Source organism: Pollicipes pollicipes, unplaced genomic scaffold (assembly GCF_011947565.3).
Source record: "Pollicipes pollicipes isolate AB1234 unplaced genomic scaffold, Ppol_2.1 Scaffold_4881;HRSCAF=5763_pilon_pilon_pilon, whole genome shotgun sequence".
In the NCBI taxonomy this organism is placed as follows: Eukaryota; Metazoa; Arthropoda; class Thecostraca; order Pollicipedomorpha; family Pollicipedidae; genus Pollicipes; species Pollicipes pollicipes.
The window spans coordinates 16,263,039-16,285,977 of record NW_023596576.1 but is presented as its reverse complement, the minus strand read 5'-3'; the positions used below and the strand labels follow the sequence as shown (position 1 = coordinate 16,285,977).

The 22,939-nt window shown below is 50.7% G+C and overlaps 1 protein-coding gene and 1 long non-coding RNA gene across 2 annotated transcripts in view; one reads left to right on the top strand and one right to left on the bottom strand.

Moving 5' to 3' along the window:
• The window catches only part of LOC119100721 (gonadotropin-releasing hormone receptor), an 88,908-nt gene extending 77,190 nt beyond the window's left edge, over positions 1 to 11,718 (top strand). The window contains exons 6-8 of the mRNA XM_037223811.1: positions 4,315 to 4,453; positions 8,964 to 9,088; positions 10,306 to 11,718. Coding sequence (XP_037079706.1) covers positions 4,315 to 4,453; positions 8,964 to 9,088; positions 10,306 to 10,378 — 337 coding nt within the window. The 3' untranslated portion in view covers positions 10,379 to 11,718. The remainder of the gene's footprint in view (positions 1 to 4,314; positions 4,454 to 8,963; positions 9,089 to 10,305) is intronic.
• Positions 11,719 to 15,444: 3,726 nt separating this feature from the next.
• LOC119099855 (uncharacterized) lies at positions 15,445 to 19,359 on the bottom strand. The gene is made up of 3 exons (XR_005094423.1): positions 19,286 to 19,359; positions 17,645 to 17,763; positions 15,445 to 15,525 (listed from the first exon to the last, which is right to left on the bottom strand). It is a non-coding gene; the product is annotated as an uncharacterized LOC119099855 (long non-coding RNA).
• Between the last annotated feature and the right edge of the window lie 3,580 nt (positions 19,360 to 22,939).

Genomic DNA, 22,939 nt, shown 5'->3' with positions numbered 1-22,939 from the left:
CCGTTGGGGGCATGGCCGCGGAGGGTACAGCCAGCTTTGTACTCAGTGTTTGAGAGGATGGGTGCGTGCCCTGGCTTCCGGCGTAGGCTGACAGGGCAACCGTGGGGGACATGGCCGCATAAACCAAATCAGAACCATCAGGTCTGGAATGCAAATTGATAACTAGCCAATAACTAATGAGGTTTATTAATTGACGAAGGATGCATTAGCAAATGCACCATAGTTAATTAGGTAAAATAAAAAAGAAAATAACATCGTTAATTGTCCGGCAGCAATAATGCTTTGATTCGAGGCAACTTTGGTCAGTTTCTGAATTGAATAACATGACTACGTGTGGCACAGTTTGGTATCGCCTAACCGCCCTCGTGTACGGAACAATGGGGCGCTGGCACCCCAAACGAAGCTGAGAGAACCGTCGCCGAGCGTTCAGGAGTGCTCTCGGCAAATGCATCCACCACATTATGGTTTTATTTTCTTCTGAAGGCTCTTTAAAAGTGGGAAGCGACGCGCGTCGTTGCGCACCCCGCTATGGAGCGCTTGCGACTGCAGGGGTCGTATCGGCGCTCAACGGCCGTGGCGCAACCGAGGTTCGAATCCAGGCCTAACACGCGGAAGCCTAAAGCGTTAACCACTATGACGCCACCAGGAGGCTGCGGGTACATCAGAAGGTTGAGGGGCATTTGAAGCGAAATTTGGCAGCACATGGCCTGAGGCCTGGTTGGGCGATCACTGGTATATTGGGGTATGTTGAGGTATATTGGGGTATATTGGGGTATGTAACCCCATCGACTAATAGCAACCGGACAGCGTAACGAGAGGCAGCTACACTGGCGTCGCCAGCATGGCAAGAGCCACTCACTTATGTCGCATTGCATTTGATGAAATAGCTAGAATGGAGACGACCATAGGCATTCGTTTCTAAGACATGGCAGTACCTAATAATAGGCATGGCAGTACTTAGAATGCATTTCAATCAACAGTGGATGCAACCATTGATTATGGAAGATCCTCCATTTGATGACTAGTTAAGCCACAGATGATCACTGCGCACCTGATTGTCTTCGGTGCTAGCATGCACGAGCGGCTATAGGAGCAGTAACCGCCGATGGTGCACGGGCGCTGCGGGACGTGGGCGCTACACATAGTGGCAGCGTGGCTCCGACCACGCAATCGACGTGCGCATGTGATCCTCCCAAGGCGAGGGCTGAATCGTTCAGTGCGCAGCTGCACCCTTCGACCCATCCTGCACGCACCTCATACCCTCACTGAGCAGCGCGTACCGAGAGGTCGGTGGTCGCCAGCGGTGCATCACGTTGCGACATTTGATGACCACATTTGATGACTACTTGCTCAGCGGTGCATTCACTTACCCTTGGGACATCAACCATTTTTCGCGTTGTGGCTGGTTTACATTTGCATGTAGGCTTGCGACTTTTGTACGTGACTTGAAAGAAGTCGTCCATGGCCTAGTCTGACACAGGAAGCCAGGTTGTGCTGCGGCATGTAGCACGTTGCAAGTTGCATATAGCAGGCAGGCTGCACTGCGGTATGTTGCAAGCACCCCAGGCTCCTGGAACAGCTTGGTCGCCCGAGGCGAGCGCTCTATTTAGCGGTGAAATACGACATTTGGCACGAAATCTAGCCTACTTGACGACATCTGAACCGACATGAAGCGCTGATTTGCAAATGTAGTGGCGAGAACTAGGAAAACAACTAAAGCGTTTTAGGTTAACAAAGTTAGCCGAAGGTGAGTCATTTTTAGGCCGCGCACGCAAGTAAGACTATTTATTTTAACGTTGATTTCTTCAAGCCTCCAAAAAGATGGCTTCTGGCTGGCGTTCAGTAAATCATTATGCAAATTGGTTTTGCGGCACAATTCCCGGCGCCGCGAGATTAACTTGCGGCGCAAGCCAAACTAATTTGCCTTTCGCGGCTATGTCGTTCTGGGTCGGCGAGGGGCGAAGTCGCCATGCTCAAGGCCTGCTCTCAAACGCACCACATAGCGGGAGACGGACGTTCAGTGCCGATGAAAGCTCTGGTTCCCGGGCTACACCACTGGACCGGAAACGAGGTCGCTATGCATTGGGACGTGCAGTTTACCAGGTATGAGGTATGATGGGCTGCCATCGCCTACCGCCGACGGGAGGACAAACTACGAGACTAACTGGACGCCATTGCCAAACTTTCCGTATGATAGACTTGCTCGGCGTGGTGACCGTGCGCGGTGACACCAGCAGCCGCTGCTTAGGGCACAGGGTATTGTGGGGCCAGTTTGTCTATGCAACGCCATTTTATGCTCTATGTTGAATTTTTAAAGATCACTGGGGGCGTTACGCGCCCGTACCACCCTGCAGTGCCTGATGGCATCGCCAATCGAGTGGAGAATCCTCCGTAATCAGTGGTGTTATCCACTGGTGACTGAAATGCATTATAGGTGCTAATCTGCGGTGGTGGCAAATAACCCTGTGCTAGTCTCCAGGTCAGCGTTTTCTATGTGTCACTAAGTGTAGCTGGCTGTGAAAACAGTATGCCACTTTTATACCACGATTTCCGATCGTTTCAATTCTTGCTCGGTACCAAGTATATTTAGTTTGCTACTTCCGCCTGCTCAGGTAGCAATTTGCATTCAATGCTTTACCCACGTATTTTTCATAATCGTATCTGCAACTGTGACTAGCAACGCAGGTCAGCATAAAATGACAGGTTTGGTCCTCAACTTCGATTCAGAATTGGAATGCGCGGTTCGCCACGCATTCGTGCATTAGCATAAGTTGAAGCATATGAAAACGGACTGAGTTGCGTACAGATTTTAGGAAACTGACCGGTATGAAAAATGATATGGATAAGGTGTTTACAGAAGACCGGGAAGAATAACCAAGAAGGTATACTGAGTATTGTGAATTACGCCTTTATTCGTAAAAAAAGCTCCATTCCCATCACTACTGCAATCATCAGTTGCCAAAAAGTATGTCTTGGTGTAACGTTTCTTGAAACTCTCTTATAGGTTTGAAGTAAACTTCTTTAAAAAATGCAAACGGCTGGGTACAACTAACGCAGTGGGGTAGCGGGCGGCTCTGGACAGAGCCCCATGGGTAGTGGATGGATTAAGTAAGGAAATTAACTCCTGAACGCCTCCACTGGACAGTCCTGTTCGTCCACGGATGGTGGAGCACCCGTGACGGCCTCCACTGCTCAGCCCTGTTTATTTACCGATGGTGGAGCGCCTCCCGTTGGCGTCATTTGCTCGCTATACGCCACCACACATATGCCGTGAACGAATGGGAACAGAATCTTGAACGCAGCCTAGCTCGCGACTGGATTTGCGAATAATTCATTTCGTAATAACAACCGTGAAAATTAACGTTTAGTCCTCGCGTTTGGAACATTCCAGAGTACTTTGGTGCTACTCGAGCTAGAAACTAAATACTACACGGGCTCAGCTCCACAGATAATCATTCGGACCGCGAGCACCGAAAACGGAAGCAGAGGCCCTAGGGGCAGCGCGATTAGCATAGCCAATCGACCTGCATTGTGTCAGCGCTATTCACTACCAACACCTAATGAGCTGCCCATCCCGAGGCCTGAAAATGTGTTCCGACGCAAAGGGCGCATGAAGAGACGATTTGGGCAGGGGAGGGCAGCTGTGGTAGCATACGTCCGCCCCGATAACTCATTTGGTGAATGCGCCTGCCTTCCGATCCACCCAAACGTGGCGGGCTGTTAAAGGTCAGACAATGTGAGGGGTAGGACGGACCGTGCCGAAGACTATCGCACGGTTAACTTTCTCCGCCAAATGTGCCGTTGACCCGGAATTGCGCGAACGAATAATAGGGGCCAGGGCACACACTACAAACAGCTCTGATGCCAGAATTTCATCGATGCAAAAGGTTCGGACTAGATCTGAAGCGTCAGTCACAAGAGAATGCTATTTTTAATGTTTTCTTAAGACACGAATTTAGATCACGGGAATTTGAGCTTTCCTGTTGCATTTGGTACACAAATGGATCAGGCATGATATCGTCATCGACCTAAATGACGACAGCAAACCAACGAATGAGAATGTGTCCAAACTCGTACAGGAACGACTTAATGCACATCGTCCATTTTAGCGATTGGTGTGGACATTGCATGCATTCCTGGAAGCGTTTGCACCCTCACCTCTTATGGAGCGGATAGGGCGCTGTGCGCGGTGAATGAGCGGACGCTGAGCCGCTGGCGGCAGTGGCACGGGGCTTGCCTGTCACGCCCTGTCCGCTGGCGCTCTCCGAAGCGGCAGTGTCGGCGCCGCCACTCTCAGCGCTGCCTCCTCAACAGGTACTGGGTGGATCGCAAGTCGGCGGAAACTGTCAACCCCATGGTGGGTCGGGTGCTGTTCATCTTCGCCAGCGGCAACTCATGCGCCAACCCGCTGGTCTACGGCTTCTACCACTCGCAGCTCTGCCTGCTGCCCGAGGTGAGAGCCGATGGTTCGGTGGTCAGCCCCGGCTGTGTCGGGCCCTCTCGCGTCGGGGGTGTCAAAGGTCTTGTGTGCATCGCAAATACGTTTTGTCTGCGCCAGGCTCATTTATGTCGTTTAGGAGCTGCTCTAGTTTATCGTGAACTGGTCATTGCAATAAAAGCGGCTCGTGGCACTGACGCGTGTTGAAAGCGCCTTAAAATTTCATAATAGTGCATACACCCCAATGTAAGTGTTACACGCTGGCAGCAAAGTGGACAAACGAATGCCTAGCACGTTGTATGTGTCTGCCATGAATTTCGACGTAGCTGGTCCGCGTCTTCTGGCCTCTGTCCGGGGCGTCCGAAACCGACCAATCGCTTCTGACCCCTGTCCGGGGCGTCCGAAACAGACCAATCGCTTCTGACATCTGTCCGGGGCGTCCAAAACCGACCAATTGCTTCTGACCTCTGTACGGGGCGTACAAAACAGACCAATCGCTTCTGACCTATGTTCGGGGCGTCCGAAACCGACCAATCGCCTCTGACCTCTGTCCGGGGCGTCCGAAAACGACCAATCGCAGGCCGCTCGCAGAGGCGCGCCCAGCGAGCGGAGGCACAGGGGCGCACCCAGCATGGGGCCAGAAGACGAGACAAGTCGCTCGAAAAACACGGTTGAACACAGTGCATTGGTGAGTGTTGTCAAGATAAAGTCGCCATACTTGTCTTTGAACATAGCTGTTTTCAATGGAGTAGATATTCAGCGTGACTGGGGAAGTAGTGCCGTGGATCCATCGCTCTAACTCCAGGCGAGGCCTGCGGCTCGGCGCTTAAAACCGCGCCAGCCCACTACGTCTACGTATGTGCAGTTTGCCCCCCCCCCGCAAAGAATCGTGTGTGCTCACCACGTGAAAACGCCGTCGTGTTGACATGGTCTGAGAACTCCAGGAAGAAACGTCACGCGTCCCCGGCGTGGGTGCAATCTCGGTGTTGTCGGCAGTTGGGATCGTAGTCAGACTGGCATCGGTGTAGACTCAACCCTGGGTTAGTCTCATTTGCTGTTCTTCCTATAATATGCAAGCAGTAGAGTCCTCCCGGTTAGGGTTTCTTAAAAATAACTGCGATGGTTACCAGCAACGCAACGAAGAGCTATGAAGTGGAAAGCTGTTCAAGATAAGGCAGACTTGTGTTCTATGCACTATGTGTATCTCCATCGATGCTCTAGATGACCTGCAAACTTTTCGAAGTTTTGTTGCAGCACTTATCATAACACGAACAGGCATATAATCCTAAAGTCATATTCACAACCCATTACCATGGCTTCAAGTCTAGCTGCGCCAGGTTATCTGCCTTATTATGGTATGTCGTTCCCGAACCGGTAGGAGGATCCACCACGAACAGTACCAATGCAATATTTTTAGTTGACGCTTATTTACGGGCATGTTTAATCCATCAAATCAATACAGGGGACCCTGGCCGAGCTGTAGATCTCGAGCTAGGTAGATCTTAAATTAAGCGCCTATACTTATCTACGCGTGCGCATTTGCCACTGCAATGCACATACGTTATATAATCATTATGCACGCACTTGTTTTATGGGGTCATAGCCTGTGTAGACGAATGCAAATGACATAAGAGGTGTAAATTTAATTCAGGTTAGCAGCGTCCTGTTGTATTTATGACGCCGCTTTGTCTGAACTAACCTATGTTACAGCATTTCACACGCTTTGCGCGATATGTTACTCAGCGCATTCAGCATATTTGCGTAGGATGTGCTTACATGAGCAGATATATCGCGTAGGTTGAATGGCATATACTTTCAAACTGCCAGCACCCCCTGCGCAGAGTACCGTCCCTGTGCAGATCACCGTTACGTAAAATCTATAATTGTGTCCCCTTTGCCGATAACCAAACCAGTGATTTTCAAAATCGTGCTCTCTCTCCCTCTCTCTCTCTCTCTCTCTCTCTCTCTCTCTCTCTCTCTCTCTCTCTCTCTCTCTCTCTCTCTCTCTCTCTCTCTCTCTCTCTCTCTCCTCTCTCTCTCTCTCTCCTATCTCTCTCTCTCTCTCTCTCTCTCTCGCTGTCACTCTAGCTGTAGCTGTAGCTCTGCCTCTCGCCCTCGCTCTCTCTCCAGGCCTGAGATACCAGGAATCAAAGTCCTGGCTTTCGCTGCGCCTCGCACCAGACTGCACATGGGTTACGGTCAGGTAACTCATTCCATTTATACAAACATATGCATATAAAAATATATAAAAATGTCGTTTTTATCTATGCGGATGCTGCGTTAAATATAAGCTAAATTGTACATGCGTGATATACATGAAGCTGAATACTTCTTCATCATCCCATCTCGTTCGGCAGCTATGAATGAAATGGTTGTCGGCAACAGATGGTATAAGATACTCAAGGGAAACCCAAAATAAAATTTTTGTCCTGCAAGTTCATGCTTAAATGTTATGCTACCTTTGCGGATATTAAAGCAAACATCAGATAAGATGGAAAAAGATCACTTCTAACTATTGGTATACCTTTTATGCGGAAAAGGCTACTCCAGACAGCGCAATCCTGTGTTTGGTAAATATGATCCTCAATGGGTCATGCTTTGATTACGTCATCGTACCGTGCACAACATTGGTTGAGAGCTCGTTGACGGCCGCAATATCTGGAAATCGTGCTCACAAACACCAGATATGAACGCCTCGACAATTATGTTTTTCTGGCCTTGATCGCCGCATGGCTTATGGGACCTGAATGACGTTAGTATGACGTCATGAATGCCATGAGGCGTCATGACATATGACTTTGAAATGCTCTCCTCGACATGCCTTTCCCTTTTTCGCGGATGTGTAGCCCAGAACCTAAATGGACTTGTGTCTTAAGAAGGGCATGCAAAGTGCTGAAAGATCTTTGAGGTAGATTTTTCAGTTCAAAGCCCCATATGAACATGGAGCATTCCCTTTAAGTGCATATAATTGATTCATGTATGTCAAATCTTTATTATTGAATCACGCGCTGGCTAAAAACCCGCACACATAATTGTCACGGGTACGGTTTTACAAATCTGAGGCCTGATAGGCGCTAATTGACTGAACTAGCACTAACTAACCAAACAACTAACTAATAAACTAACACCCCCACGCAGGGTGGGTAGGCGTGTTAGTTTATGCGGTCATAAGCGTCAGGCTATACTGCTAGTTTTTCGTTCGTAAAAACTGCGATGTGTGCCAAGGCAGCAAAAATGTGTGTTTCCTCATTTCAGTTTCCTTTTTCACGTCCTTTGCTTGATCTGTTCATAATCCAATGGGCACTCCTTTTGCATCATTCGTGTGTCAGCCTTAGTTTTAAGTCGCTTGCTTCTGCCGACTCCCGTTGCGAATGGCCCTTCATATTTGCATATAGTTAAGTTTTTAATAAGCAAGTTACTCACGTGATGCAATAATATATGGTGTCACGCTTAGCTACGCCGCAAACGAGGAACCGCGCTCAAAAGCCTCAGAATTGCTGCGATGCAGAGCCCTGTGACACCTGTGACGTCATTTGTAGCAATTTGGGGACGACGTTTGCAGTGAACAACGGGCCCCTCAACGCCACTGACCTGTCCGTTCGACTGACCTCACAGCTAGCGTTACTGGCACGTGGTAGCAAGCCTCCTATCCATCTAGCAAAGCCGTGATTTGCATTCAAGATACATTACAGACTACACTTACCTTTTCAATCACTATGACCTTTCAATCACTAAATGATGATGTCGTCTTGGTTAATGTAACCTTTAAATTCAGGCTATTTTACTGTTTTTCCACTGGCAAAAGCTGCGGTGCATGCCAAGACAATCGGGAATGTTCCCTTTTCCGGTTCTTTTTTGCATTCCTTGCTTGATGTGTTTATAATTCAGCTTTTAATTAGCAACGGAACTTTGCTAATTAACAACTGCAATAACATTCAGACTAACGTCCGCCGTAAAAGTAGACACAACGCGATATATTCGTGCGCATATTGTACGGGAGGAGTCAACTCGAGCCAGGCTCATGCAAGTGGTCGCTATTGCAGTTCCTCATCCAGTATACTGGTGACACTCCTATACGATTTTCCCAGTAGTCTCCATGTGCTTATTACTGTTTCCACAGCAGAACTACTCATCTTTGATTGCTTACGAAGCGCCATACCTGCCACAGGAGTGGAAAAACACCGATGTAGGTCGGCCATCTGCGGTCACGACAATTAGTGCCAACATCAAGAACACAACTGTCATGTGCCAAGCGCAGTCGCAATGCTTCGACGTTTGGAATAATGCTCTTTTTCATCGTGATCACGTGGCGTGTTCTTTTGATTTTTTTCATGATGAACGCGGGCATTTCTTTCTGACTGCACATCCATTTTCAGCCGTAACAATTGGACGCTATCTCATGTGTTCGTGTGCTCATTGCACCGGATGAGTCGGTGCGACCAAAGCTCATGCGGGATGGCAACAGTATGTGTCGCATGCGACCACAGCCAGTGAGCCCTCACCACAGGCGGCGCCCTCACCGCAGGTGCCCTGCTCCAAGCGCCAGAAGTCGCCGAGCGTCGAGCTGGCGATCCTGGACACGGCGCGCACCTGCGACACCCTGCTGCGCCAGTCATCCGGCCTGAAGCCGGCCTCGCTCAACTGTCGCGGGTGAGCAGCGCGGGGAGGCGTGTGTAGGTCCACCACCGGTGTGTGAGCAGGTGAGACAGCTGTGACCAAGGGCGGCAGGAGCGCGGGAGGTGGCGTGCTGTGTAAGTCCACCAGCCGGTGTGTGATGAGCAGGTCGTGGACAGCTGTGACCAAGGGCCGGCAGTGAGTGGGGGAGGCCGCGTGTTAGGTCCCCCACCGGGTGTGTGAGCAGGGTGAGCCTATGACCAAGGGGCGGCAGGATGTGCGTGGGGGGGGCGCGTGTAGGTCCACCACCGGTGTGTGTAGCAGGCGTGAGACAGCTGTGACTAAGGTACGGCAGGAGCGCGGGGAGGTGTGTGTAAGTCCACCGCCGGTGTGTGAGCAGGTGTGACAGCTGTGACCAAGGGCGGCAGGAGTGCGGGGAGGCGCGTGTAGGTCCACCACCGGTGTGTGAGCAGGCGTGACAGCTGTGACCAAGGGCGGCAGGAGCGCGGGGAGGCGTGTGTAGGTCCACCACCGGTGTGTGAGCAGGTGAGACAGTTGTGACCAAGGGCGGCAGGAGCGCGGGGAGGCGTGTGTAGGTCCACCACCGGTGTGTGAGCAGGTGTGACAGCTGTGACCAAGGGCGGCAGGAGCGCGGGGAGGCGCGTGTAGGTCCAACGCCGGTGTGTGAGCAGGTGTGACAGCTGTGACCAAGGGCGGCAGGAGCGTGTGGAGGCGCGTGTAGGCCCACCGCCGGTGTGTGAGCAGGTATGACAGCTGTGACAGTGAACAACAGAGCAGGGAGGTGTGTATAGGTCCATCACCGGTGAGTGAGCAGGTATGACAGCTGTGACAATGAACGAAGCGCAGGGAGGCACGTGTAGGCCCACCGCCGGTGTGTGGGCAAGTGTGACAGCTGTGACGATGAGCGGCAGGAGCGCAGGGAGGCACGTGTAGGCCCACCACCGGTGAGTGAGCAGGTATGACAACTACGACAATGAACAACAGCTCAGGGAGGCACATGTAGGCCCACCGCCAGTGTGTGAGCCGGTATGACAGCTGTTACAATGGGCGGCAGGAGCTCAGGGAGGCACGTGTAGGTCCACCACCGGTGTGTGAGCAGGTATGACAACTGTGACAATGGGCGGCAACAGCGCAGGGAGGCACGTGTAGACCCACCGCCGGTGTGTGAACAGGTATGACAGCTGTGACAATGAACAACAGCCGTACTAAAGTTAAGTCGGCTGATGTTTCAGGCGGAACGGAAACATCAAAGCCTTGGACCAAGGCAACCAACGAACGAACGTCGTTGAAGTCAACCAGCTGTAGGTAGCCTGCTACACCGAAGCCGCGTCCCAGCCGTGCCGCCCTGACATGCAGAGGGTGCGTGACGGAGGCTGTTCACCGTGGCTAGTCTGATATGCTTCTCGCCGTGGCGTGCGCGCGTGAGACGAGTAAGCAGCGGGGTCATGGACCGGCAGCCGGAGACCGAAGTTGGCTGACGCGAACGTGTGGTGGGCGAGGATGACGAGGTCATGAGGGGCGTGCGTGTTACCCATTCCGTGACTGGAGCGTGGACAAATGTGGTCAGGGCACAGTGCAATAGGTCGGAATGCATGGTGGGGGTGCCTCAATGCCATGCATCAGCGAGCCTCCTCGCAGCAGTTGTTCAGCTTGCACGACTCGTACACAGGTATGATAAGCAGGTGACAAAGTCGTATTTCCCTGGTCGTACTGAGCGTCGAATTTGATGGTCGGCATGTATGAAATGGACAACCAAACAGGCACGACAAATATTTTATCTCCACCCAAATGAGTTCAAAAGTTGCTCCAGGAAACGGGAGCGGGCTTTAATCCACCTTCGGGAGATCATTGGTCACAGATTATGCCTACGCGACTTAACTGTCGTGAAATTATCTTTGAGCCACATGCAATCGTCGTATCGGTTTAGTCTTTGTGTTTGGTTCTTCGTGAAAGCATGCCTTCCGACGTTACCTTCAGAGCATTCTTAAGAACGTAGCCGTTCATTCTTACCTGTACAATGCGCTGCGAGGCAACCCGAGTGGAAGTAGTGGTGTGATAGCGACGGTTCTCAACTTGCATAGTATTATGTACGCCTGAAGTACATATACAAGAGCGAGGATACCCCCCGCACGGCAACGGCGGCTAATGCACGTCTGTAGGGCCATCAAGCTGTACACGACTGTGCCCGCGGCGATATAGTGCGCATTTATCGTCGCCTGAAACGAGGTTTCAGGTTCAGAACCTTAGTTGATGTATTGAAATCCGGGCTTATGGAAAACTGGCTTAGCTCCTAGGCTGCTGTGTTTGCCATTAATGTTTGTGTACACTTGACATCGATGTGGATCAAAGGGCATCGCGACTGTCCAGGGCACGGTCGTTACAATGCATTGTCTCTTACGGCCCTCACGTATTGCGTGTCTAGTAACGGCAGTTACTGCGGTTGCAGTTTTATTCATGCGTTCAATGTGGCATTTCATGTTCGCCGTGCACTCGTGTGATTTGCGAACCCCCATGGGTCAGTGCTGATTATATCGGTGCTCGCGTGCGATGTGTTTATATTCGTAGCCCATGTCGCATGTTGTCAAAATCGTGTTTTGTGTTTCTGGTTGTGTTGTAAGACCATCGTTTGACGTCATAAATACCACGAAATACCGCCTGTATTATCGTCGAACGTGTTATGTGCGAACCTTCACAGAGACCAGCCGGAAAGGACTGAAACCTAACTGCATCGATGGCATTACAGCGCATACCGCAGGATCAAACTCGACCATCCTGCCTTGGGCATTGGCACGGGACGTTGATGCAAACCAACGTATTTTATATTTGTCCCATGTAATGTTGGTCAAAAATGATGAAATTTGGTGGCTACGTAGTGATAGTTGGACGTCAGCGCTCATGGCATTCGTGCCGTGACGTCCGAGCTTCCAGATGACTATCGGTGTTTTCCTTCAAGAATAGTGTCCTTGTTTCGCAATGGGAAGGTGGGGAGACATTTGTAGCACACGCACTCCTTCAAAAAGCAAACATTGAGCGAACAAGAATACGAGGAAGCCGGCTTGCTAAGCGGACACAATTCGACGCCAAAGCAGAGACAAAAAAGCGCTGCTTCCGTTAAAATGCTGCTTGGCGATGGGCTGAATGGGACTCACACACAGCATGCAGCTCTGTTTCTGCAAAATGCAGTGTGTAATTTTATATCTGGCCTACCGTTCCTCAACGCCTCAATTTCAGCCTCGAAGCGCGACTATCATTGGGGTACAAATCCCGGCCACCTTATATCAGTGCACGCTCTGTATTTTGAGCCCAGGCTCGGTTTAATATACCCGTAAATTTGGCAGTACTAACAACTTCTTGGTCGTCTCGAACGTCGAACGCTATTTCAAAACCGGCTTGGTTCACTCTTGATGTGGTGAGGGGACCTTAGGAACGTCATGTGGCGAAATTGAACGTTAAATCAGCACGCTTGGGCTATAGCCTGCTTCCTCATCTGGTATCAATTTTAATCGTATATATCCAGGCTGTCGAGACAAAAGCCTTACTCATCCTAAATCAGAGCACGCAGTACCGTTGGGATAAATTTTGCCCAAACCTACACACACGTTTGGTCGTCTCAGTGTTTCCTTTCTCGAAATGAGTCTCACCTCAAAGGTCAAAAGTCGTCTGAAAACTGGCTTCGAATCCGCCCCCATCGCCCACTTGTCCATCTGTTCCGAGAGGTCAAATGGTTAGAGCGCCCGCAATTCCGATTCACTCACCTGAGGCGGAGTCGGTTCGCGTCGCTTTAGGCGCTTGCCATTTGCCTGTGATTGGGAAGGTCTCCAGCCAGCGACGTCGGTCGCGCTGAGGTTCTGGTGACGTCAAAGGGCAGGATTGACCGCGTCCAGCGTGCCTTTATGAGCGTGGCGGTAAGCTTTCGCAACAAGATTCTGCCATCGGCCCGGAAATTAATTGCCGATGGTGGGGCCAGGGCTCCGGCGGCAAAGACTGATTGGCGAAATAGATCCATTGGGCTAGAAATTAATCTTTACAACAAATGTGTCCGATTTGCTCATGTATTCCAAATTTCCTTTTACCAAAAATTCATCGCTACATTTGGTTCTAATCCAGCCATTTTGACCAATATGCTGGCCTTGAAGGTCCAGTGACTGTCGGGTTGAAAACTTGCCTACCATACAAAATGACACACAGCGTAATTTTATGCCACCTTTGTTGCAATGGATTCAAAAGTTTGAGTGTTGAATGTTGTTGTTTAACTTGCTGTCCCTGTTCCCGTTCCCTGACCTTACCTATAACCTTGAAAATCGACAGCTATTAAGAGGCAGGCCTCCGATTCTTTAACAACGTAGCAAACTGATCATTGAACGGGCTTTGGTGGCAGCTGTCAGTCGCATTTAAATCTAAAAACGACTTCGACTTCGCTGACATGATCAGGGAACACTTACTTGCTATGATTCACTGCTTCAAATTCACGCACAATGTAGATGTCATTGCTTAAACATTTGTAGGGATATGCGATATAATGCGTTCGCGTTTGTTCGCGTGTTTATGCCAACAAACTCTTGCGGTAGCGACTGAAGGTTGAAAAATCCCGCAAAACCCGACGCAGATTCGTTCGGGTCGTAGTAAAATCACTCTAGAGACTATCTTCTCGCCACATGAAAAGTTAGTGGTTTGAATGTTAAGTTTGTTGGACAGAATTCAATGTTGGCCATATGAGGTTTTTTGGTATTTAGTTTCACTGTCATGCAAAATCTGCCCGTAAGCTTGTAGATAACGAACAACACACAGATAAAACGTGCCTAGATAAGACAGTAGTATTAGCTTTATTCCTCGGGGAAGAACCATTTCATCAATCCACATCGGGGAATTCACTTCTGCTTTTGTTTCCATAAAGGCATGTTGCCGAAATATCAACCCAACTACTTCTTTATTCTTCCATCTGTTAGGTTCTGTGGGAAGTTAACAGATTCAGCAGCTGGGATCAATCCAAAAAAGACACAGGTATGTACATATCCCCTAATGACAAGCCGTTCAATGCCCGCACTGGCGAAACGCTGCGCCAAAAGCAGTGTGTCTAGAAGTGTCTGCCCCGCACACGGTCCACGACAAAGAAACCACTTGATTCGGCTGGGTAGCGTATATTTCAGGCGGTGGGATCGCTTCCACAGCGTTAATAAAACACATCCCTGACTAGAAAAACAGCGCTGCATGTAGGAGTGTGTACACGCAGAGCCTAGCAGTCCAGCAGAAGCAACGAGGCAATGTGGCGGTGGAAGGACTGGGAAGCAGCCAACACCTCACGGTATCACAGACTCGGAGGGCTGCGGTCGAACGGCCACGACACTGAAGCCGAAACAACATACAAAGTCCCATGAGTTTACAAGGAAACAAAGGATAAGCTCTTGCAGGCCAGAGCTTGTCTGTTAGAATGTATGACACAACAGAGGACCTCCCCTAGCCCAGACAACTGTCATGGCGCCACTGGCTGACCCAGCCGACGTCGCCGCTGGTTCGTGACGGGGGAGGGGACGTGCAGACCCCTTTCGGAATAAGACGCGTGCAGTCCGTAACTCGAGGCTGGCAAATGCAGCGAAGGAAATCCTGGCGTCCTGAGGCATGCAGCCCGACCTTCCCGGAGGAAGAAAGCTTCCCGCATGTCCTACCCTGGCCCCGGCGCGTGAGAAGACGACGAACTCCTCTTCTACAGCTCTGACCTGCAGCGGGCAGACAAGTCCTCCAAGTCCACCTCCGGCTTTAATGGGAGGTCAGGTAGTCGCAAAGAAACCCCATTTCAACTCGGACTTGGTCTGCGCAGTGCAGTGGACCCACCCCGCCCCTTACCGACCCACACAGGGCACATAAGCTTGCTGCCACACCCTGGACCCGGTCTGAGGGTGGCAGAGAGACCTACCTGCCACAGCCGCGGTCTAACCTTCCACCACGCCACCACATCCGGCCTTGACTCATACAAGGCAGGACGCACGCGATGCAGGCTGTGTTGGGTCGGAGCCGCACGTGAGCCCCTACCGTGGCCACGGCCAGAGCCGAGCGAGCGACGCGCGCAGCCGCTCGTTGCCCGCCAGGCTGTAGACGCCGATCACGACACAGACGAGCACCAGCAGCGACAGCGACAGCTTCAGCGAGCGCACGTAGTCGTCGAAGCGCTGGCTCTCCTCGGCGGCGGTGAGCGAGCGGCGGGGCACCGGTGGCGCCTCTCCGGACAGCCGCGTCGGCAGCGATGGCGAGCGTGCCATCTCGCCCAGCGGCGGCGCCCGGCCGGCAGCGGCGAGCGAGCGCTGGCGCGCCAGCTCCGGCCGCGCCTGAGAGCCGCGCCGGTGACGCAGTAGGAACATGGCCGAGCTCACGGCGGCGGCGCCGCGCCGACCATTGGCTCGCGGCGCCGGCGGCGGAGTTGTATGACGCGCCGACCGACACGGAAGAGAAGAGTGGGCCTGAAAGTTGAGCACGTGGGTTGGCACGGCTGCGATGTGGATCGTATTAGCCCTGCCTCGTGCGGTCTGGCTTCGCCAAGGTCCTGCAGTCAGCTAACTTTTAAAGTGGTGGCTCGAAGCTTCAGCATCGCGAGGTGACATAGTAAAGCGCTGAGGCAAAGAACGTAACCTTTTTATTAAATGTTAGCCCGCAGCTCGGCTTGGCCCGGCTAGCTAGGGATCTCACCTACAAAAGCTTGCTGTGCTTCCATGCTGACCTGCATTAACCCGCAAGCATTAAGCTGATTGCGACCGTTTTATTGTCTGCTTCCAAGTTTTGTCCTTTCCATGGAATATGAATGGAAAAGAAACTATATGAGTGCATCTAAAACATGGCGTTGTTTGCCTGAACCCAATGATACTACCTAGCGAGCTGTGACAAAGACAAGAGGATTTTGAAGTTGATATTGTAACAAATGATACCTTAAACGCTGTGATGTCAGTTTCCAACCAGAATTGAGGGGAAAGTGAGAGTGGAAGTTGAAATGGCTGTTCATCAAATTGTACCAGCGTTTTCATCGTCTTTCTCATCTCAGTAAACCATAGGCTGGGCCTTCTAAAATTTATTGCATCAACTGATAGATCTGTTCTAACACAGAGTAAAGCAGCACCTCACCGTCATGCAAATGCTCCATGATGCCATCAAACAATGACGCAGTGAGGAGCATATTTACCAAATAAATAAATTTTGTTGTTTAGAGCAGGATTTTCCACTTAAAGTCTACCAATAGTCATAAACAGGCATATTTCATCACATCTGAAGTTTGCTTAGATATCTTCAAAGGTGGAACATTCCCTTTAAGCCCTTGCACACCACCGGAGAAGCAATGGGTGTAACAGTGGTCTCATCAATCAGGTGTATGTCAACAAGACGCGCACACCAGATAAGCTGAAGGCCGCGATCGTCAGTTAGGCGGGTCGTGTCACGGAGGTCTGCATGCCATCACGTTGTATTGCCAGGGCGCGCACCAAGAACATCCTCTTTAATAAACTGCTGAGAGACGATTTGATCGGCGATGGTCAACTTCATGTGTGCTATGCTAAGTTATAGGCAGCCAAATTGCATTTTGGACTCCACTCATACAATGCTGAATAAACAAATTCGTATGAAAATGTATAGTGAATTTGTGCCTTCTAAATTTGTGCACTAAATTTGTGCACTGAGTACACTTGATGTGTGCACAATCCAGCTAATGTAGACGTAGCATGCGATATAAAATTTGTAAAAAATAGCACGAAACCAAACGTGAAAGAGGGTTGCATCCTAAACATCTCCAGTGTACATTTTTTATTGCATGCTGGTTATTGATCGACAAACTTAGATGATGCGGCCATTACCACACCAAATGGAAATTGGGAATGCTCAAATCATTTTGCGAAGGAAAGGTAACGAGATACACTTTAATTTATTAAAAGTGTTGCCAGTCATTTTCGAAGAATTATATAACACTTGTGTAAAATGTTCGAGATGAAGTGACAGTTAAGTTGGAGGCATCAATCGTACTGTTGTTCCCTTTGCTTCATTGATGATATAAATACATCTGCCGCATCATTTATTAAGAAATAATCATTCCACATAGTTCTAATATAATGCATGCAATATTTTTTCTTAGATGTAGTTATTATCATTAAATATTGCTTACACAAATGCTAAGAGGAACACCTCTGACGAGCAAGTCCGAATAATTATTAATTCCATCAGTGCGCACAATTATTGAATTTTAGTAAGCTAATGGAATACAGAACTTAAGCTAACGGCATACAGATCGCGAAAATGTTGCATCCGTAGATCGTTTCGCAACCGCCTGTCCACTTGGAGCCACATGCAGCGCTCGTACACAATCGCTGCAGACCTGGCCACAGCTGTTTCAACAACATCTGCACAGATGCGCGTAAGTGGCCCAGACCGACAGCCATCGAACGACAGCGAGCCTGGTCGCGCCAGCCTCAACTAACCTCACAGAGTTCGATTACACGCTGTGCCCGCCCCTCGTGCCGGGTTGAGAGGCAGGCGAGCCGCACGACCCAGCAGCTGAGTGCGTCGTAAAGCCCCAGTGACGACGGCGACGAGTCAACTAACCTGGCCACAAGTGTACACTCTGTACACAAGGGTACACTCAGACGGGCTGTCGAGGCTGGTACTCAGACGGACTGTCGAGGCTGGTACTCAGACGGATTTCCTCTCAGACCTACCCACGTCTGCAACATGGTGCACAACGGTTAGCTTGCGAGTGGCGCTGAGGTCACGGAACTGCGGGGTGAAAATTCACACGCAAAGCCCTCTGCCATCTGTAGACGGCCTGGTGCCCCCTGTAGACAGCGTGCTGCACTTTTGAATGGGGCCACAAAACAGTGTTTTGAGAAGCGAATAAGCACCGGCCTTCAGGGGGACTAAACGTTTTCGCCCTTTCGTACGGTCACCAAGCAAAACCAGCGCCTTATACAGGCACCAGACAACAGCAATTCGGGCCACTGAGCAGGAAGCACAACTATTTCCATACCTAAGGGACGCTTTGATGAAGTTGGTTTATTTATTGTTCGAGTGGGCTTACCACTTAAATGCGAACAAAGGTAGGAAGCATCTCATACATTTCCCAACATCCGTTCGGGCATTGTGTTGTGTACAATCATCTCGACCGGCGTGGTCCCATTGGGTATGGACCAAAGCGGAGGCGTATTCAAGAAGTCTCGCAGAGAGAACGCGACCCCAAAATAAAATTTTACGGGTGTTTATCATGATTTGGGCCAATATGGACGGCATGATACTCTATTCAATGATTATTTGAGCTGCATCCCTAACGGGAATCCCTGGGCAAAATGATTGATGAACATCAGCTGCAAAGTACGAGGTGAGATTGCCACAACCTGGGTCTATACCACATCCGGCGGTATTCAATCTATAAACGGGGGTGAGTGCACTGCACTTTTGTCGTTTACTGACAATTCAGTAGCATTGCATTTGGAGATAAGTATGAAGAGTGTCATTGGCCATGTGTGACGTCACCCGTGAGATACACCCACATTCTTTTGAGCCACCGACGCCTCCAATTAAGAATGTCACTGTCGCGAATTTATGCGGCAGGATATCGCCACAGAGGGCCACAAAAGCAGGCATTTGGCACGAGCGCCTTCACAAGTCTCATTGTCGCAAATGAAGCAAGACCGCGTGGTCGGTCGGCCCACGTCCGCCCACTGTCGTCAACCAGCAACGGCAGTCAACGCGACCATAGGGCGCCAGCAGCTGCCTGTCCACGGCCTGTCAAAAGACGCGGATGCTTGCAGTCCCTCAGCAAACACGATAACGCGAATGGCAATGATCGAGCCCATCGGAAGCCAAACGTTCGCAGAACAAACAAGCCCCGCACAATTTTAGCTCCAGCCGAAATGCTGGCCGTCTGTGTCAACGAACACCACGACCACCCTGGTTGCTCGATTGCCCAATGTCATCAGCTGCTTCTATGGCGTCCAGAACCGAATCAACGAATCAAGCCGTAATCCAATACAGCAACGATCGGCCCGTGTCGAGGGCCGTGAGCGGGCCACAGCAGGGCTCGCCCCGCGCCGCCCGCGTCGCTGAGCGCCTGCGCGCGCAGTCGGCTCTGGCTGAACACGGCTGCGCTCAGCGCAAGGGGGCAGCAGGTGGGACACAGAGCGACATCCCCGCCCTGCCCCCCGCCGGGGGGTCGGCGGGAGCTTTGGGAGGGGCCACGAGCGAGCTCACCTGGCGCGGAGGGCAGTGGTGGGTGGTGGTCGGCCGCGCAGCAGAGGCCGGACCAGGCGCGGCCGGCGTGGCCGCCGCCGTATTGATTGGCTCGCCGCGCGCCGCGCGCCGCCGTGCGCCGGACACCGACGTGGGTCCGACGCCACACGCGGGCCTGGTCAACAGGTGACCGGCTTAGTCAGGCCGGACGCGATGACGACAGGCAGGCCGGCCGGAGTCCTCTGAGAAATGTCGGAAACTTCCTGAAGGATCTACGGCCGGGGGGGGAGGAAAAACGGGAGACAGAGCTTCCGCGTTAGGGTCGTTTCCGCGTTGAGAAGCAAAGCGCGGCAAAACGCAGTCCGCGAATGAAGCGCGACAGCGCAGCAGATACGAGAATCCGTGCCAGAGTTGTGCAGGTGGGTTCACACGCTTGATTGGTGACAGATGGTAACCTTTGCCTTGACGCGAGCAGCGCTGTTCTGACCTTTCAGGGATTTGTCAATCATCAACGATCTCGCCGAAAAGCAAAAAGAAGTGCTGCTCCCTTCACTAAGCACTTCTTCCCGTGATCTCGAAATACAATTATCAATGATTATTGGACGCCCTTCATTATATGAATTCCAATGATTTATGTTACGTCATGTGCATATGAATTACGTGCACTGTTCATTAGATAACGACCATGCGTTGAACTGGATAACGGCATTAAACCCTCCGCGGCCAAGCGTTTACCCTCAACAAGAGATGCTTGCACATTTTAGGGAAAGTTGGCGAATAGATCCAATTAACGTAAAAAGTGGCCTATGGCTATCTAGACTGCATTTTCGGGACACCGGAAACGCTGCCGCCGCACCGTAGCCGTCGCAAGCACCTAGCTTTCCTCCCTTTCAGAAAGCACCTCGGGTTCGGTCTTGGAGGGCGACGACACTTCTGGGCCAAGGAAATGACAACAGGTGTAAATGGTTCTGCAGTGACAATTTGTTTTTTTTTTGGCGGAAGGGGTTTGTCCCTATTAGAGCATACTAACTGCACAGGGTCTTTAAAAGCAATCTTTTTATTCATATTTTCAGCATCGGAATAAGTTATTTCCGGTTGAATGACAGCATTCTCAGCTTCCATCTTCTAACTGTGCAAATCTTGTCTGGTGAAAATTGGTGTAGCTATTAACCAGGAATGAAGCTAAGAAGGGGGAGGGGAGGGGCAGGGCATAAGGCTCATTGCCTCCTTCCCCAGGGGCGTAGGCAATGGAGATCGTGGGATCACGCTCCTTGACGCCCACCGTTTTTTTCGCCACAGATGGCTCCCGACAGAAAATAAGAAAAAGGCGTGATAAGTTCCCACCGGCTGCTGCTCCCCCCCCCCTCTAGTTGAGAAAATCCAGGCTGCATTTCTGCTCCCTTCCTAAGTCGAGAAGTTACTTCAGATATCAGGCAATTTTCCGGGATTATGGTCCAAGTTGCACAGGATCTGAGAGAAGCTTGACATTTGGCACCGTCTAGGAAAACTTTGATTCCGATGCTCGCCTGATCCAGGACCCTGTTTCTGTGACGAAGTTAAGCTACCATATATTGTCCTAAAGCTATTTGTTCAAGCATAGGCCGCGATCTACATTATTTTAAGGTATTCTACATACCTGTGTGTATGTTTTTACGCGAAAAACGTGTCTCTATCATTTCTTGTTTCCGAGAAACGACAATTAAAAAACAACACTGCACGGCGATCTACGGCCGACGCGGGCGGCGGGCAGCAGCATTCGAAAACGCCAATTTCGCACGGCTGGCCGACTCAGTTAAATTAACGGAGCATCGTAACTATGTTCTCACGAACACACAAAGAACCTGAATGTGTTTAGAAGTGAACAAGGAGCATGCCTCCGTAAGTTTTTTGTTGCCATGTGGCAACACTTCGTGTCCCAATATAGTATATAAATGGCTTCGTGTCGTGTCTTCGTAACTTTGAATTTCAGGAAAAAATGTTCTTTAATCTCCCAAAGGGAGCTAGTTATTGACATCGAACCATGCGACTGACCACCGTTCACAGGGTCTCCTTTAGACCAATTCCCTGTTTTGTCTCCCCGCAAGGCCCTATCTTTCTTAGTTTACAAAAGACGGCGGGGGGAGGGGGGGGGGGAAGCAGAGCCGCATCCCCCACGCCCTCCTGAGAATCCTAGTTGAAAACTGACAAGTTATCGCCAGGGTCAGTAACTTTCTTTTATACATATCACTGCTAGTTTCAAATTGGCGTTTAAAACTGAAACATTACGTAGTTGCAGAAGTTCCTTATCTCCAATTGCATATGAGGGAGAGCCTGGCTGTTCATTGCTGGAGATCTGTGGTGGTTGAGGGGGTTCCAAATACGAAATGAGCATAATATATATTACATATATATCTTTATATGAATGTGTGCGCGTGCGCGTGCGCGTGTGCGTGTGCGTGTGCTTTGCGCGTGCGTGTGTGTGCGCGCGTGCGTGTGTGTATATGTGTGTTGATCTCCCAAAGGGAGGTTGATTATTAACATCGAAACATGCGACTTTGAATGCAAAACTTTTGACCTTGACCTTGACCTTGGCCAGGACCTTGGGCCCTATGTCTTCAGGGCCCAAGTTTCCTTTAGTATGGTTGTTGAAGGCTTACCGGCCACTCATTGACCTGTTCGACCGCCAGATCCACATATACGTATATATATATATATATATATATATATATATATATACTGCTTGTCTCGGGAGAGCCCAAAGAGGAGAATGGGACTCAAGAGCCACAAAGGAGGGTTCTTGTCGGGAAAATATTATTTGCCAGGATATAAATCCAGACAATACCAGATGCTTTGACGGCTTAACACGCCCCTTTGGCCACTCCAGGGCCCATTTAGATGTTTATTGTGCGCTTCATACATGGATGTCTATTGTGTTCTTATTATCTGGATGTTTATTGTGCACTTACCTAGTTGTTTGTTGCGCATTTATTATTTGAATGTTTATCGTCCACCAGTGGCACTCTGCCCGCATGGGACCCTCACAAATACGTACGGCCCCTTCTGGGCTTTCGAGGTCCCTTTCTAACAACAAGGGTACCTGTGAACTGATCGAGGGCTCCTCGGTCGCTCAGGGATGGCATGCATGGGTGTGTCCTCAGGGCCCCTCTGAGCGCTTATAGGCCAGTTTAATTGCCCAGGGCTCTTTTGTTTACTGTGGGCCCTCTGGCCATTAAAAAAACCGTCGCATTTCCTTCAAGCTGCTCAGGCGCTCCTCTGGTCGCCTAACGTCCCTCTGGTCACCAATGGGCACCTTTAATTCTTCGAGAGCCCTTCACGCCGCCTAAGCACCAGTCTGGTTGTTGAAGGCTCACGGGCCACTCAGTGGCCTGTTCGATCACCAGATCCATTTCAACACGCTAAACAGCCTTGGAATCACCCCGTATCATTCTGATCGCTCCAGTCTAGTGGTTAGCACGTCGGCCGGAAAACCAGAGGTGCGGGCTTCGGTTCACCGCGTTGCCCGTCCCTCTTGTTAACGCGAGAAACAGGCGGCACCATGTAGCCTCAGAAGCCGAGTGCGTCGTAAGGCGTCATTGTCAACTGCTCAGGGACCGCACCGACCTCTCTCGGCCCTGTGTGTACTTCGGGCTCAGGGCTTTCTGTGTGCTTAGAGCCCCTCGGGCCGCTTTCGGACTG